The sequence below is a fragment of the Ascochyta rabiei genome, chromosome 4, assembly GCF_004011695.2.
Source record: "Ascochyta rabiei chromosome 4, complete sequence".
Taxonomy (NCBI): Eukaryota; Fungi; Ascomycota; class Dothideomycetes; order Pleosporales; family Didymellaceae; genus Ascochyta; species Ascochyta rabiei.
In genome coordinates, this window is record NC_082408.1 from 266,545 (window position 1) to 280,806 (window position 14,262).

General features: G+C 52.6%; 5 protein-coding genes across 5 annotated transcripts, besides 19 other annotated features; 1 reads left to right on the top strand and 4 right to left on the bottom strand.

Moving 5' to 3' along the window:
- Positions 1 to 59: part of a mobile genetic element that runs on past the window's edge.
- Positions 1 to 59: part of a mobile genetic element that runs on past the window's edge.
- Positions 1 to 4,865: part of a mobile genetic element that runs on past the window's edge.
- Positions 60 to 2,897, bottom strand: EKO05_0002509 (uncharacterized protein; the record flags this gene model as incomplete). Its single annotated transcript, XM_038938061.2, has 1 exon — positions 60 to 2,897. The coding sequence occupies one exon, from the start codon at positions 2,895 to 2,897 to the stop codon at positions 60 to 62; it is 2,838 nt and encodes a 945-aa protein (XP_038801109.2).
- Positions 64 to 2,954: a mobile genetic element.
- Positions 64 to 3,176: a mobile genetic element.
- Positions 67 to 2,687: a mobile genetic element.
- Positions 202 to 3,125: a mobile genetic element.
- Positions 3,217 to 4,064: a mobile genetic element.
- Positions 3,241 to 4,046: a mobile genetic element.
- Positions 3,244 to 4,061: a mobile genetic element.
- EKO05_0002510 (uncharacterized protein) lies at positions 3,581 to 4,028 on the bottom strand (the record flags this gene model as incomplete). The annotated part of the gene is made up of 2 exons (XM_059635924.1): positions 3,581 to 3,596; positions 3,646 to 4,028. The coding sequence occupies 2 exons, from the start codon at positions 4,026 to 4,028 to the stop codon at positions 3,581 to 3,583; spliced, it is 399 nt and encodes a 132-aa protein (XP_059491907.1).
- Positions 4,156 to 4,178: a tandem repeat.
- Positions 4,866 to 4,965: 100 nt separating the features above from the next.
- Positions 4,966 to 4,992: a tandem repeat.
- Positions 4,993 to 5,135: a mobile genetic element.
- Positions 5,136 to 5,163: 28 nt separating this feature from the next.
- Positions 5,164 to 5,255: a dispersed repeat.
- Positions 5,212 to 5,255: a tandem repeat.
- Positions 5,256 to 5,284: a tandem repeat.
- Positions 5,285 to 5,306: a tandem repeat.
- Positions 5,285 to 5,832: a dispersed repeat.
- A 220-nt stretch (positions 5,833 to 6,052) lies between these two features.
- On the top strand, positions 6,053 to 8,072 carry EKO05_0002511 (Malate dehydrogenase (oxaloacetate-decarboxylating); the record flags this gene model as incomplete). Its single annotated transcript, XM_038937825.1, has 5 exons — positions 6,053 to 6,142; positions 6,192 to 6,746; positions 6,799 to 7,199; positions 7,254 to 7,621; positions 7,672 to 8,072. 5 exons carry the CDS (start codon positions 6,053 to 6,055, stop codon positions 8,070 to 8,072), a joined length of 1,815 nt encoding a protein of 604 aa, XP_038801110.1.
- Positions 8,073 to 8,519: 447 nt separating this feature from the next.
- Positions 8,520 to 10,163, bottom strand: EKO05_0002512 (uncharacterized protein; the record flags this gene model as incomplete). The annotated part of the gene is made up of 1 exon (XM_038945069.1): positions 8,520 to 10,163. One exon carries the CDS (start codon positions 10,161 to 10,163, stop codon positions 8,520 to 8,522), a length of 1,644 nt encoding a protein of 547 aa, XP_038801111.1.
- Positions 10,164 to 10,469: 306 nt separating this feature from the next.
- EKO05_0002513 (uncharacterized protein) lies at positions 10,470 to 12,469 on the bottom strand (the record flags this gene model as incomplete). The annotated part of the gene is made up of 5 exons (XM_038938179.1): positions 10,470 to 11,402; positions 11,450 to 11,707; positions 11,756 to 12,015; positions 12,075 to 12,152; positions 12,217 to 12,469. The coding sequence occupies 5 exons, from the start codon at positions 12,467 to 12,469 to the stop codon at positions 10,470 to 10,472; spliced, it is 1,782 nt and encodes a 593-aa protein (XP_038801112.1).
- A 1,730-nt stretch (positions 12,470 to 14,199) lies between these two features.
- Positions 14,200 to 14,262: part of a mobile genetic element that runs on past the window's edge.

Genomic DNA, 14,262 nt, shown 5'->3' on the forward strand with positions numbered 1-14,262 from the left:
TATAGCTGGCCATGTGTAAACACAGCGTGACGCAGATCAACGCCTACAACAGAGAGTGACTAGCCCTGTGACTTGTTTACAGTGATTGCAAAGGAGAGGCGAACTGGAAACTGGACCCGGCTGACGATAAACGGGAGCTCTCTACTGGTTGAAGTGAGCCTGATACGTGGCAGCAGGCGGAGCTGGCCTGCAAACTCGCCAGATAGGATGCGGGCCTGGATACAGCGGGAGGATATCTGTGTAACCGCTAAACGGGTACCGTTGCAGAGCCCCTGGCTTGGGTACAGGTTCCGTAGAAGCATTATTGGTACGCCTACCTTGAGCAGAAGGCGTGACGGGGGCAGTGACGGGGGCTCAAAGGACTGCAGCAGCTCTACGGGAGGCAGATCCTGTGTTGTATTGTCCTCAACCTCAGCAGAGTCCACTGCAACCAGCTCTACTAGCTCACCAGGGAAGGCAGCAAGCATTGCGGCGTTGATTACAGCCACTGCGTCGTTCCGTACGGCCAGTATAGCACGGCCGTTGAGGACCTGATAGTCCGCAGCAGCCTGCTGGAGGAGGTGCGGCGGATAGACGTGATCCAGGAAGCCCTGTAGGCTGTAGTAGACGGTCATCCAGTCTGGGATGGAGATCAGGCCATCCATCTCACGGGTAGCCAGTCCCCGGCACCAGGCTGCAAAACAGGTGTTGTCAGCCCCAGATAGCACCCGCATATTCTGACGCAGGTGCAGTACGGTCATGTGCGGCCATATGAGCGTAGACTGCTGCAGGCAGGCGTTGACGATGGCAGGCCGCTGGCCCCGGCGGACGACGGGTAGGATCTGGGCAAAATCGCCGCTGGCAATTACAGGGAGGCCGCCAAACAGGGCAGGGGAGCTACGGACGTCCTGCAGCATACGGTGGACTGCCTCGAAGCAGTAACAGTGCTGCATAGGCACCTCGTCCCAGATAACTAGAGTAGCGGCCTGCAGCAGCCGCCCAAGCTCCGAGCCTGGAGCAACAGGGCAGATGGAATCGTCGTGGATATCCAACGGGATCCGGAAACGGGAGTGGGCAGTGCGGCCGCCGGGCAGCAGGACAGCAGCTATACCCGACGACGCAACGCACAGGACCACCCAGCCTGTAGAGCGATAGTAGGCACATATACAGCGCCAGAGGAACGTCTTGCCTGTGCCTGCTGGGCCCTGTACGAAGAAGTGGGCAGTGCTGTGGTCAGCCTCAATAGCGGCAGTAACGGCATCAAATACGGCGCGCTGGTCCATATTCAGCCCTGTAACAGTGTCCCAGAAGGCAGTGTCCTGCCCGTCTGTATCGTAGGCCAGCTCAGCGGCAAGAAGCTGATTCTGCAGCCGTACTCCCCAGTTGAACTGGCACGCAGGGAGTGAGAAATCCGTAAGACGTTTGCCAGACTCTGCCAGCAGCCCTTCTATCAGATACAGGCCGTAGTCAAGGTACGCGTCTGGATCTGCGGATACTAGCAGGGCAGCAGCAGCCTCAGGTAAGTCGTCACACAAATCCGCCTGGAAGGCTGCCCAGATAGCAGCTGGATCTGTAACAGGCCCATTTAAGAGAGCAGCAACGAAGAAGTACCGTAACGCCTGGCCTGTGGCAAACGTAACGGCGTCCTGGAAGCAGGCTACCCAGTCTCCATCGTGTAGCAGTAACCCGCGGGCAGCTGCGGCGGCCTGGAAAGTAGGATACTCTGTGCCGCTAAAGGTACGCAGGTCCGCGTAGGACTGTGGACCCCGTACGGTAGTCAAGAGAAGCCGTAGATAGAACCGTTCACCCTGTAGCGGGCTGCAAAAGTACATGCGGCCAATCGCAGTGCCGCGCTGACGCACGTGCCAGGTCCGTGACGGGAGGTGCCAAACAAACTGGGATGGATAGTCCTGATATAGGACCTCACGGCCATACTCATGGTCAGCGTTGCGCTGGAAGAACGCCGTAAGCGTAGTTACAGATCGCTCCAGGCGGGCTGATAACTCTGCAGTGGTAGCGTTAGCAGGGAACGTAACTATCTGCTCATTCGGTAGGTGGACCGCTAGGGGCACTACAGTGGGCCGCTCCATGTGTACTGGGTACTCAAACAGCCGCCAAACAGCCTCAGATGGACTGATATATCGCCCGTTTAGATGCTGCTTAACCTCATCTGCTTCTGAGACGTTTAGTACTGCCCTGTCAGTGCCCTTGTAGATGTACTTGTGGACGTATTTGATAGCGTGGATAGTGCCGCAAACCTCTACATTAATATAGGCCCAGTACTTACGGAGCAGACCAGGGTTATACGGGACAACCCAGCTGTTATCAAGGTGTACAATACGGCCCTTACACCGTACAGCAAGCGTGCGGCCATCATCCCGGCGCTGATACTCAGGGTACCCGTCCTTATGGACCACTGTAGATGGGCAGTAACGCTTGGGAAAGTTCTTAGAGCACCGCGGCGGGGCGCTGTCGCGCTGAGGCACCATACACGGGGCCTGCAGATTGTGCTCCCCACATGGCCCGTGAAGCATGAAGGTCCGTACAACCTCTGTAAGCAGGCCGTCTGGGTCATCCACAGGGGAAGGGATCTCAGCCCGGATAGTGCTATCAATTGTTACAGGATCCGTGAACGCCTCGCGGTCGTGTAGGGTCAGGAACAGCAGCAGGTGTATATGGGGCAGGCCCCGTTTCTGGTACTCAATCGTGTACACGTGGCCCAGATAGGTGCCGAACAGGTTGCTCTTCACATCGGCTACTAGCTTCTGCACCTTCAGATGGAAGGCCCGGCAGATTAGATCAGGCCGATTCAGGCCTGTCTCCCCAGGGCGGAGCTCACGGGCAACCTCTGGCCAGTATGGGCTAGCTGTAAAAGTGATAAACAGGGTAGGGCGGCCATATCGACGGACGATAGCCATAGAGTCCTGATAGCACTGGCTGACAAATCGTGAGCTGCCTAGATAGGACGACGGCAGGACAACGCGGCGTCCAACAGGGCCTGCCTGGGCGTCGTTGTTGCCTATAACGGCATCAGCAACACCGCTATACAGGTCTGCCCGCAGCTGTGCCTGGTTTGCTCGGATCCAGGCCAGCCGGGCCTGGTCGCAGATAGCCCAGATATCCACAACGTACTGCTGAAACAGCCTGTAGAAGCGGAACGGATTTGTAGTCTGCCCAGGGCGGGGGTGTAGATAGTATCAATAGTAGGTTTGCTGGGTCAGCGACGTCTGCAGACGGGATCCGTCCTGGTTACGGAGCGTTAGCCCCGGCCGCCACCCAGAATCCCCGTGGGGAAACATCAGTACGTAGTGTAGCGGCATGTAAGATGGGTGGGCGGCGCTGATAGTAAACAGGGCGCTGGAGTTACGGGCCGCTAGGACGATGGGACGGGACGTCTCTGCACCTGCTGCGTCAGGTATCACTAGGCCTAGCTCATCGCTAGTAGGTACGTTCTCCCTGCGGCGGTCCTGCCCAGTCTCTAGGGCTAGTGTAAGCCTGCTGGTTAGTATAACGCAGGCGTCTGCAGCGCTACTGTTGAGCCGATCCTGGGCCGTGCGGTATATAGATATATATGGGTTATTAATCTTATATAGCATTGCCGTTAGATCTTGGAGAATCTGGAGCTGTAAGTGGCTGTTCCGCTGGTGGCGGGCGTTGGCAGCGTACTGTGGGTCGTAAAAGTATAGCTGAGCGTACTGCGGCAGGCTTCCCTTGAGAACCTCTACAGGGCCGCTGCGGTGGTATAGGGCCCCGTGGATCTGAAACACCTGCACGCCAGGGCCCTGCGCCCCACGGCTGGTAGGTGTACAGTCTACCGAGGTAAACGCAAAGGCAGCGTTGTAGGCCCGTAGCTCCTTACGGAAGTGCCGCGCTGCTAGAGTATTCGTGTTGAGTAGCTGATACAGGTACGACGGCAGCGGTGTAAGGGCTGGCAGGTCGACCTCGCCGTCCAGGCAGCAGAGAGTAAATCGCGGGTCTGTTACAGAGGTAGTGCTCTTCCGCTCATCTATCCAGTGTAAGGCGCCGCAGGCTGAACAGGGCACCTGCATGCTGCCAATATCGTAGTATACACCATCAGGACGACGTCGCAGGAGCGGGGTGGTGTCCTGTTGGAGCCCTACAAGGACTGTCTCGGGCAGGTCGTCAAACGGGTTATCACTATACTGGGAGCTAGGGGCAGCAGCTGGAGCAGCAGCAGCCGGGTTATTAGGAGTATTACTGGCACTGCCCTCACGGCGTGAGGCCTGTTCAGGGGCGCTAGCACTGGGCGCTGGCTGGGAGGCAGTTAGGCGGTCCCTCTGGGGGCTTGATGGACGTGGAGGTGTAGAGAGACGGCGTCGCCGGCGGCCTGCACGGGACGTCTACTGACTGTAAGCGTAATCAGAGAGAGGGGGAGGTAGTAGTTACGGCACTGCAGTTGCTACATGGCTGGTAGACGCCCCCTATCCGGTTGCGGCGGAAGTTAGCAGATGGGAGATAGGTCCTACAGCTGCTGCAAAATACTTGGGATGATGGCTGGCTGACGGCTAGGGAAAAGACTGGAGGGGGGGGGGGCTAGAACACGCCGTGGACGGGCCATACGAACCTGTAGCGAGCCTGTACAGGACCTGTAAAGCTTTTTACAGGAGTTTACAGGAGCAGATTACCGGAACAATATAGGGCCGCTACGGGCGGTGTAGGACGTCAGTATAGCTGAGAGTTGACGCTAGAGGGTGCACGGCCAGAAAACGACAACTTTACACGTCTGCTGCGCCCGCTACAGGGCTGATTAATTTGTCTCAAGCAGATAGGCAGGTAGCGGCGAGTTTTATCAGCTATCTGGCACTTATTTCAGGGCTTACAGGGGCTTTGTTGGGGAGATCACTTTAACCTGTTTATATATAAGATGCTTCAGGCTGCCAGTTCAATGCTTCAGTTGAGCTAACAAGCTATCGATAAGGCGATAGTGGGGGCCGAAGCGACGTCATCGTGCCGAAGTCTGTTGTCGATTGATTGATTGATTGATTGATTGATAAGTTTAACGTCCTGTGTGAGTCTAAGACTATATAAGACGAGAGTAGTTAAGCTACTCTAGTAATTTAAGGAGTGTGTTTGTTTAAAGGTAGTAAATGTGTGTTCGTAATCCAATAGTGAGGGCCTGTGCCCTAAGTTGTTAAGAAGAGCCGTTGCCCTGTCGAATTAGGGTTGTGTAGAACTATCCTACAAGTAGGTAGTTCTAGCGTTTGTTGTTTGTTGTCTATTGCTAGCTATTGCTATTGTAGTAGACAGTCTTTGTATTGTTGTTGTTGTTGTTGTTGTTGTTGTTTGTTTGTCTATTACTATTGCTAGTAGTAGGCTGCTGGGGGTGTTTAAGCCGTTGCTTAGTTGATTTTGTAGGATAGCTAGGGATATAGACCTGCTAGGCAGCAGGTATCTATAGGCCTAAGGAGAGAGCCGTTGCTTTGTCGATATAGTGTTCGTATTAGGGGTAGGTTTAAGCCGTTGCTTAGTTGATTTTGGTTAATTTTGTCTAGGTATAGGAGGTCAGTATAGCTAGTTATGATAGGGGGGTATTCGTAATAAAGTAATAGCTGTGTAGCAATTGCTAGGCAGGCAATAGCTATAGCTAGGAGTTCTCTGTTTGTTGTGCCTTCGACCGGTCTAAATCTTCAAGCGCACGGGCCATTGCAGAGATTTCATCTCAACTGAGACCAGATAACCACTCTGTTCAGCTCACAATAGCCAGCGCGCCTGTTCCAGCGCCTGCACTACAAAACAGACGCTGGAAATAGATGTTAGGAAGGCATGTTCGTAATATTGGGATGAAAAATCGATAGAAATCGACCTTTCTCCAACTATGAAAAGTTGGTGTTCGGTGAGTCTGTTGTCGAGAACGCGTGTTCCAATGCGTGGAAAGGTTGGAACCAAATAAAGGCGGAAGAAAGCGGCCACCAGGAAACTCAGAGGCTTTTATTCTCGCGACTGATGCACTGATATGTGTCCACGATTGAAAAGCCTAGTGACCAGCAGAGCAGCTTTTTCTTCAGCTCTTCGTTCTCGCACACACAAGCCAGGTCAACGTAACGTTGCAAACATGGCACCGCGCTCCAGTCAGCACAAGAAGAGCGAAAAGTTTGGCCATCTGCCTCTGTCTACTTCGGGGCCGCAGAAGACTACTCTTACAGTATGCGCTGTGCATTAGTGGAGGCTATCAGCGGCTGACACACGAGCAGGGAAATGCCCTCCTACAAACGCCATACTTCAACAAGGGAACCGCCTTCACTGCTGAAGAACGGGCAATCTTCAAGTTACATGGTCTCATGCCTGACAATGTCCAGACACTTGATGAACAAGTGCGCCGCGCGTACGAACAGTACAAATCCCGACCTAGCGACATCGCGAAGAACACGTTCATGACAAGTCTGAAAGAGCAGAACGAGGTTCTGTACTACAGACTCATCCTTGATCATTTGAAAGAGATGTTCTCGGTTATCTATACACCGACTGAGGGCGAGGCCATCGCAAATTACTCGAGGCTCTTCCGGAAGCCCGAAGGTTGCTTCCTCAACATCGGCGACGCCGACCGCGTAGAGGATGATATCAGACAATGGGGCAATCCTGAGGACATTGACATTATCGTTGTTAGCGACGGTCAGCAGATCCTGGGTATTGGGGATCAAGGCGTCGGGGCTATCCTCATCAGCGTAGCCAAGCTGGTGATATATACACTCTGCGCAGGGATCCACCCGTCGCGGACTCTGCCTGTGGTATTGGACTGTGGTACAGACGTGAGTGTCTAAGCTATACATCTGATTCATGTTGTTGCTAACAAAGATTTAGAACAAAGAGCTACTCGATGATGACCTCTATCTTGGCCTGCGACAGCCCCGTGCTAGTGGCGAAGAGTACGACAAGTTCGTGGAGAAGTTTGTCACTGCTGCTAAGAAACGATTCCCGAGAGCCTACATTCACTTCGAGGACTTTGGTCTGAACAACGCGCGCAGGATTCTTGATAAGTACACACCCGAGATCGCCTGCTTCAATGATGATGTGCAGGGAACAGGTTGTGTGACTTTGGCTGCTGTCATGGCGGCCTTTAAGGTCAGTGAGACAAAGTGGGATGATGCGCGCTTTGTCATGTTTGGATCCGGCACTGCAGGTACAGGAATCGCGGATCAGATCACAGACGCTATATCGCAGCGAACCGGCAAGTCGAAAGAGGAGGCTGGAAAGCAGATCTGGTAGGCGAGACACAAACAACCTTGGCGTCTACGCGACAAGCTAATATTCCACAGGTGTGTTGATAAGCCAGGTCTTCTGCTGGAAGGCAAAAAAGACCAGCTCACTCCAGCTCAGGTCGGATATGCCCGTAAAGATAGCGAGTGGGAAGGTAAAGATCACGGCGATTTGCTCTCTGTGGTGAAGGAAGTGAAACCACACGTTCTCATCGGCACATCGACCAAGCCTGGTGCTTTCACAGAGGAAGTCGTGCGAGAGATGGCGAAACACGTCGATCGTCCAGCCATCTTCCCCCTGTCGAATCCCACAAGGTTGCATGAGGCAAAGCCCCAAGATCTGTATGAATGGACTGACGGTAAGGTACTGGTCGCTACTGGCTCGCCTTTCGATCCTGTAAAGCACGACGGCAAGGAATATGAAATTTGTGAGTCAAGCTCTTTTCACAAATGGAGCTCTAATACTAACATACTCTAGCTGAATGCAACAACTCTGTAACTTTCCCTGGTATTGGCCTTGGCGCGGTCCTCAGTCGAACACGCCTCATGACACCCGCGCTCCTCGTGGCTGCAGTCGAAGCGCTAGCCGCCGCAGCGCCAGTTGTTACCGGCTCCGGTTCAGGCCTGTTACCAGACGTAGAAGATGTACGTGAGATCAGTGTTCAGATCGCCAAAAACGTCATCAAGAAAGCTGTCGAGGACGAGCTAGCTCAGGAAAAAGACATCCCGACCAACGACGACGAACTGGAAGAGTGGATCCGCGAGCAGATGTGGAAAGCAGAGTACCGGCCGCTGGAACTAGTCGACCACAAAGAGGCGGATGCTCATGCCAAGGGAGAGATGGGGACGGGTAGCCAACAGAGAGAGGCACGCTTCTAGATTCATTCAAGGCATTATCTCTATTGTAATACAGGCCTAGACCCACCTAATGGCCTTTGCAGGACTACCTTCCCTAGCCCTATGGATGTATAAAAATTTGACAAAGTTCGGGATTGGCGACTTTCACAACTATTTGCTAGTGCAGATACCTCTACGAGCCACTCACCGCCCTTGGGTCTCTTCCAGACCAGTTCTGCCACCCGCTTTTGCCTCGTAGGATTATGGTCGGGGAGCCTGAGACCAATCGCTCAGCCGTTGATCTGAGCTCCTATCACAAGCGAGTCAGATCAAAAGGAACCGGCAGGCCCTGTCCAATTTGATGGCTTTGGCTAGAGGAGCATGATCTTGGCAGGGCCCTGTCCGTACTAGCAGGGGATTCGATCCTTTCGTATAATACGAACTGTGGGACTGGGAGGTTGCTTTTACGACCACCTCAAACAGACGCAACTAGTACCGGCGCTCGTAGTTGTGTGGAGTAGAATCATTACCACGATACTCCTGCTGAGAGTAGTCTTGCTGAGGATAGCTTTGCTGAGGGTAGCTTTGCTGGTGTGGCACATTGTGTTCAGTTTGATAACCTCCGGAGGGGTACTGCTCAGACGGATGGTCTGGGTAGGACTGACTCGGCCCATCATGGTATTGCGGAGAATTGTTGTATCCCTGTTGGCCAGACCCTTGCTCACTATAGGTATTTCGTTGGGGGTCCGGACGATATTCCGCTGGTGGGGTGAAAGCCTGGTTCCCCCAACCCGTCTGCGTACTTGAAGTTGGTGTTCCCACACTGACATTCTCGTTTCCGATATCATCTGGCACGTTGATCTTCACATCAGGCAGGTATCTCTGGACCTTCTGCTCTACCATAGCCTGCACGAAGACCCAGCTCTCACGCTCGAACTTGCGATGACCCCCATTGACAACACCCAAGATGCTCTCTCGCAGCGTTTCCTGGACCTTCTGCACAAGAGCGCGGATCTTGTTAAGGAGCTTGGCCTTGATGTCATCGCTAAACCCACGGTCCGCTTGACCAGATGCGTCGCGATCGAGTTGCGAGTCGAAAGGATTGCCGCCGAGGATCTTCTCCAACGGACCCTGAAATTGATCGGGCAACAGTTCGAACAGCTGCTTCTCGATCTCACCGAGTACTTTGCGGAACTCCAGGCGGACTTCCCTATGGACCTTAGCCAGACCCGTGCTGAGTTTCTCACTGATCACGCTAGAAAAGCCTCCACTGCCTTGCTCTTGACCATCACGACCCGACTCCCCGAAGCTTCTGTCCGAGCTCTCATTGCTAGCTTTTTTGTTCCCGAACAAACCACCAAGACCCTTCACCAGAACGCCTACTTGGTCTGCAATCTCAGCCTTGGCACCGTCTCCAAGATCACGTGTGGTTGTGTTTCCGCGTAGCCAGCGTTTGATGTGATCTAGCGCTATACGGGTAAACTGCTCCGCAATGGGTGCGTGCTGCATGCGTAGGTTATCACCGACTGTCTGCTTGATCTCAGGGCTGATGAGTCGAGCCTTATCCTCAGGATTCTGAGAAGCCTCCTTAATAGTTCCACTGATTATACCAAGGAGTCCTCCAATCTCGAAATTTTGGCCCCCGAAACCTTGTTCGTCGTTGTCCAAATTATCTTGGACGGCGTTGATGGCTGAGGAAAGGAAGCCACGAGCTCTGGAGGAGAAGTCGCCATCCCCACCGAGATCCCGAGACTGATTCTGGTTTGTATCACCGCGTCCCTCGGTAAGGTTAAAGATATCGCGCAAATCACTCCCCGCTTCATCGGAGATTTGGCTGAAGCTCCGCGTCAACTTGGCGATCTCGTCAGCAAATGGAAGAGACTGGCCGCCGTAGGCATCTGGTGCTGTATCATTCAAATTCCACGGGCCTCGGCTGCCGTCCGATGAGACTGCCTTGTCTTTATTGAAAAGCGAGCGGAAGGCATCAATGACTTGCGTTTCAAGACTGTCGATGGTCTTCTGTTGGAAGAGCTCAAGTTCAGAAGCAATGCGGGGTTGAATCTGAGGGGCGAGCGAGTCGACGTAGTCATCGACCTTTTTCATCAACACTTCGGGAATACCGTTTGAGGACATATCGGTGGGAGACGGAGATGATATAGGAATCTGGAGCTAGTGAGTTCCGCGTGTGGTAAGGTGTGGAATGATATCCGTTGATAAGAAGTGGCTGGTGAAGCGGCGGTGCGTACGGAGGGGTGATCAGCTCTTAGCACGAACGTGACGTCATTGGTCTCATTGAATCTTGACCAGCCCATCTACGCAGAACAACAAGTTTCTTTGGTGGTTGACGAAGGTTTTCAAGGCAGAGCAATTTTGATACCATGTATTTACATAGATAAGCTAATAGCATTCCTACGACTAGGCCAAGCACTCTTGAAATGTTTATACTTTCTCTCCAGTGGTGTAGCTGATTGCTGTGTCACGAATCTTGATTCTGTGAACCAAGTGCGAATTGCCTGTATCATAGACACCCGTGGCATCACCGAGCACGTTACCGGCGTCATCATGAGTCCTATCCCACTCCGCGACGTCTGCATCCGGCACTCTCTTCAGCTGATGAACGACACTGCCATCCTCATTGACTACAGTCAACGTCCTGATGCTGTATTTGCGGAGTTGCGGAAGCAGATGTACCCACAGATAGTAATAGATACCCATACCTACCAGTAGACCGATGCCAACAACGATGTACGTGCCGTACCAGAATGAGTAATCACCACCGTCCTCAGGAGGTACCCATGGCATGATCAGGATGAAGAGGCAAACGAGCGCAGAGAAGACCAGGGCCGAGTGCCATGCTTGGAACTGCGCTGGCGGTAAACCTTCCTTCTTGCGACGATATCGAATAGCGTAGATGCCAACGACCATCAGAAAGATGAAGACCGAATCCGGATAGGACCTGAGATCGACCAAGAAGTCGAAAGCATCGCCGAAAGGTAGTGCGAGGATGATAATACAAGTCATGACCCATTTGAGGAGGACGGGCGCGAAAGGTGTGCCAAAGGGTTTGGTCGAAGCCCACACATGTGGCCAAGGGATGACACCCTGTCGCGCGCATTCGCGGATCTGACGCGTGGCTCCGATGATTACAGCCATAATGTTACCAGCTGCACTGACGGCTATCAGAGCAGGAAGACCTTTCGCAGCCTTCGTACCAAATACAGCTTCGAAGAAGAGAGCAGCAGCTAGTTCCCCGGACTCCCGGATTTGCGCCGCCGGTACAGCTGCGAAATAAGCTACATTGGCAAGGACGTAAAGGACGAACACAATGATCAGCGACAGCGGAGCCACCTTCTTTAGTAGTGGGAATGGATTCTGTTACATGTCAGAACGACCGGAGCTACAATGTTGTGTGAACGCACCTTGATCTCATTTGTGACGTTGAAAGCATTCGCATACCCTTGGTAGGCAAAGTTGATGCTGACTAACGCGTTGACCAAGTCGTTGCCATTCTGGGTGATGCCATCGAAAGAGTTGCGGAAGTTGGCGCGCGGGTCTTGGACGCTAGTGCCTCCTCCAAGTACAACAAAACCTGTTATCACGATAAACAAAAGGATGATCAGCTTCACAAGCGAGATCAAATTCATGAGTCGAATGGACCATTTTGTGGAGATCAAGCACTGCCCTAGGTTAGTATCGATACTCCAAAATCCTAACGTATATCTTACTAGGAACGCAAGAAAGGTGTACGAGGCCATGGCGAGCCCTTTGTTCTCCCACTCAGATGCAGTGTAGCCCGCAGCACGGTAAATATAACGGGCAAGGACAACTGCATTACTGCTGGAAAAGGAGAACACAACCGTAAAAAAGGCGTATGTAACAGGGAACAGGAACGCAGGCTTCGGAAACGCCTGTTCAAGATACGCGACCTGTCCCCCAGAACGGTTCGGATACAAGGACGCGTACTCCAAATAGATTGCGAGGGCAGCTAGATGCTATCAGCATAACCTGGGCATTAATTTCTTGATGGAACTGGAAAAGACTCACTGGCAGCTATAACGAAACCAAAAATCCAATACAAGATTGAAAGTCCAACAGAGTCAAGGGCGCGTAAGATCGAACCGGCTATGGCCCAGGTCAGCACTCTACCGCTGTCTTTCATCTCAAGCTCACTTGGAGTCCGACTTACGTGTACTGAATACGCCTGTCCCCACCATTTGCGAAACATTGAGGAACAATATGCCAGCCCAGCCTACATGGTATCCTAACGGACTGACCGTCTCAACGGGAGCTCCATTGGCGTCTTGATAGACCGGGACGCCATTAACAAAAACTTCCTCGCCGATTTGTGCATTCTTCGCCTTGACGTCGGCAGAATCGACAGTATCGCTTGAATTACCCCAGAAGAGATGCTTCAGATGTGACGCGGAAAGAGCCGCCATGGCACCCCAACAGTCTTGGGTCGGAAGAGACTAGAAATATCGGTTGAGGCCGGAAACTCATGTTTACGTTGTGTTGCAGGGTTTTATATGGCTGTGCAGGTTTCTTGGGTGTTTGCAGCCAAGCAGCTTATACGCTGGGGGTGGGAACATGCAATTTTGCCCAGCCTCGCGTCATCGCCAAACGTGCAACAAGAGCTACAGTGAGCTGTTCCAGTACCGTGCCGCAAACTTGGCAAATAAGCAATGGTGCTGATACGGAAGGTGATCAAAACTTATCGTTACCAATGCGTTCTAACGAGCGTTATGAAGGCCATGATGTTTCGGTAGTATATAGGAGAAGGCACAATGATGCCCGCCTCTGTGACTGTGGCACGACATCAATATCGGATCTTGCATCATTGGCCACCATCTCTGCCCTATCTTTGACCTCGGGCTGAGCAGCCTGGTTGTATATAAGGAAGCTGGGCAATAGATTGATGTCTGCGGCAGCATCCTGACACCGAAGTTGTGTTCGAGGTCTTTTTCATGAATCTGAGGTGTCAAAAAATCCCAAGGTTTTACCTTGTGCATTGTTTGATCTTGCATTATCTCTGCTTGTTAACGCGACTGTAGCTTCAGTTCCCAACGTCCTGTGGCCAAAGCATAACAGACAAGCCAAATGCGGTAAACGGCCAACGTGATGATATTCGAACAGCGCTCATTCGATGGACTATGCCTACGTCTCGCAATCTGTTCAGAAGTCGTACTTGAGAGGGACGTGAGATGCGAGTGGAGTGTAAGACGCATTCTTGAACCCGACTCAGCGAGTGGACCCTGAGAGTTCGGCGCAAAACAACCTCGGAAGGCGCTCCCCTCACATCGCGACTTGAGGAGTCGCAGAACACACATTTGCGCTAACATGGCAGAATCATCACTCATCACACGTCCTTCCGTGTTGAGTCTTGCTGTGCATTAAACGAACCCTTGTCCATCGTGTTGAAACGATCTCTTCTTCCAGACTACAACCGTTCTGCATCGTCATGACCCGGCTACCGCACCCTCACTCTGCCTATGGTAGGATCGAGCATCTTCAAGGCTTCACTTCTCTGGATTGGTGTCAAAACCTGCTCTCTGACCCGTCCATCACGCGTATATCGAAGCGCCAAATACCCGACCAACGCGACGATGTACCGAACACGCTCTTCACAAAGACACTCTTTACGGACGACGCGTTACGCGCATTTTTGTCAATATATAGGCCTGGATAGACCGAGAGGGAACATGACGATAAGGCGGTATTCACTAGAAGCACATTTCCGGCTGATGCATGCGTGGAACATGACCGTGTTGTCAAGCAAGGGTTGCCTTTGCAGTCCAAGGCTGAAGAAGTGTGGAGTGCGACTGATTCCGCCACACCAGAGATGTATATTTTGATAAGCCTTGGACGAGATGTGGACGGTGCTGTGCGAAATTTGCACGGAGGCATAACCGCTACGCTCTTGGACCAGGTGATGGGTACTCTCATCTCGTCTGTTTACGATAACACATGCGCAACTGCCAACCTGAACGTGAAATACAAGGTAGCGGTAACAACACCATGTGTGTTGCTCTGCAGGGCGAAAGTGGTCAGAAAGAAAGGCAGATAGACCGAATGGATAGGCTGGATCGAAGATGGGCATGGCAAGGTTTTTGCAGAGGGCAAGGGTGCATTTGTCATGAACAAGACCGTAATACTGGCGGCTGCTACAGTACTACGTCAAAAGTTAGTTCCACTAAGCGAATCCCCGCATCATCACCACGCCCACCACCCCACT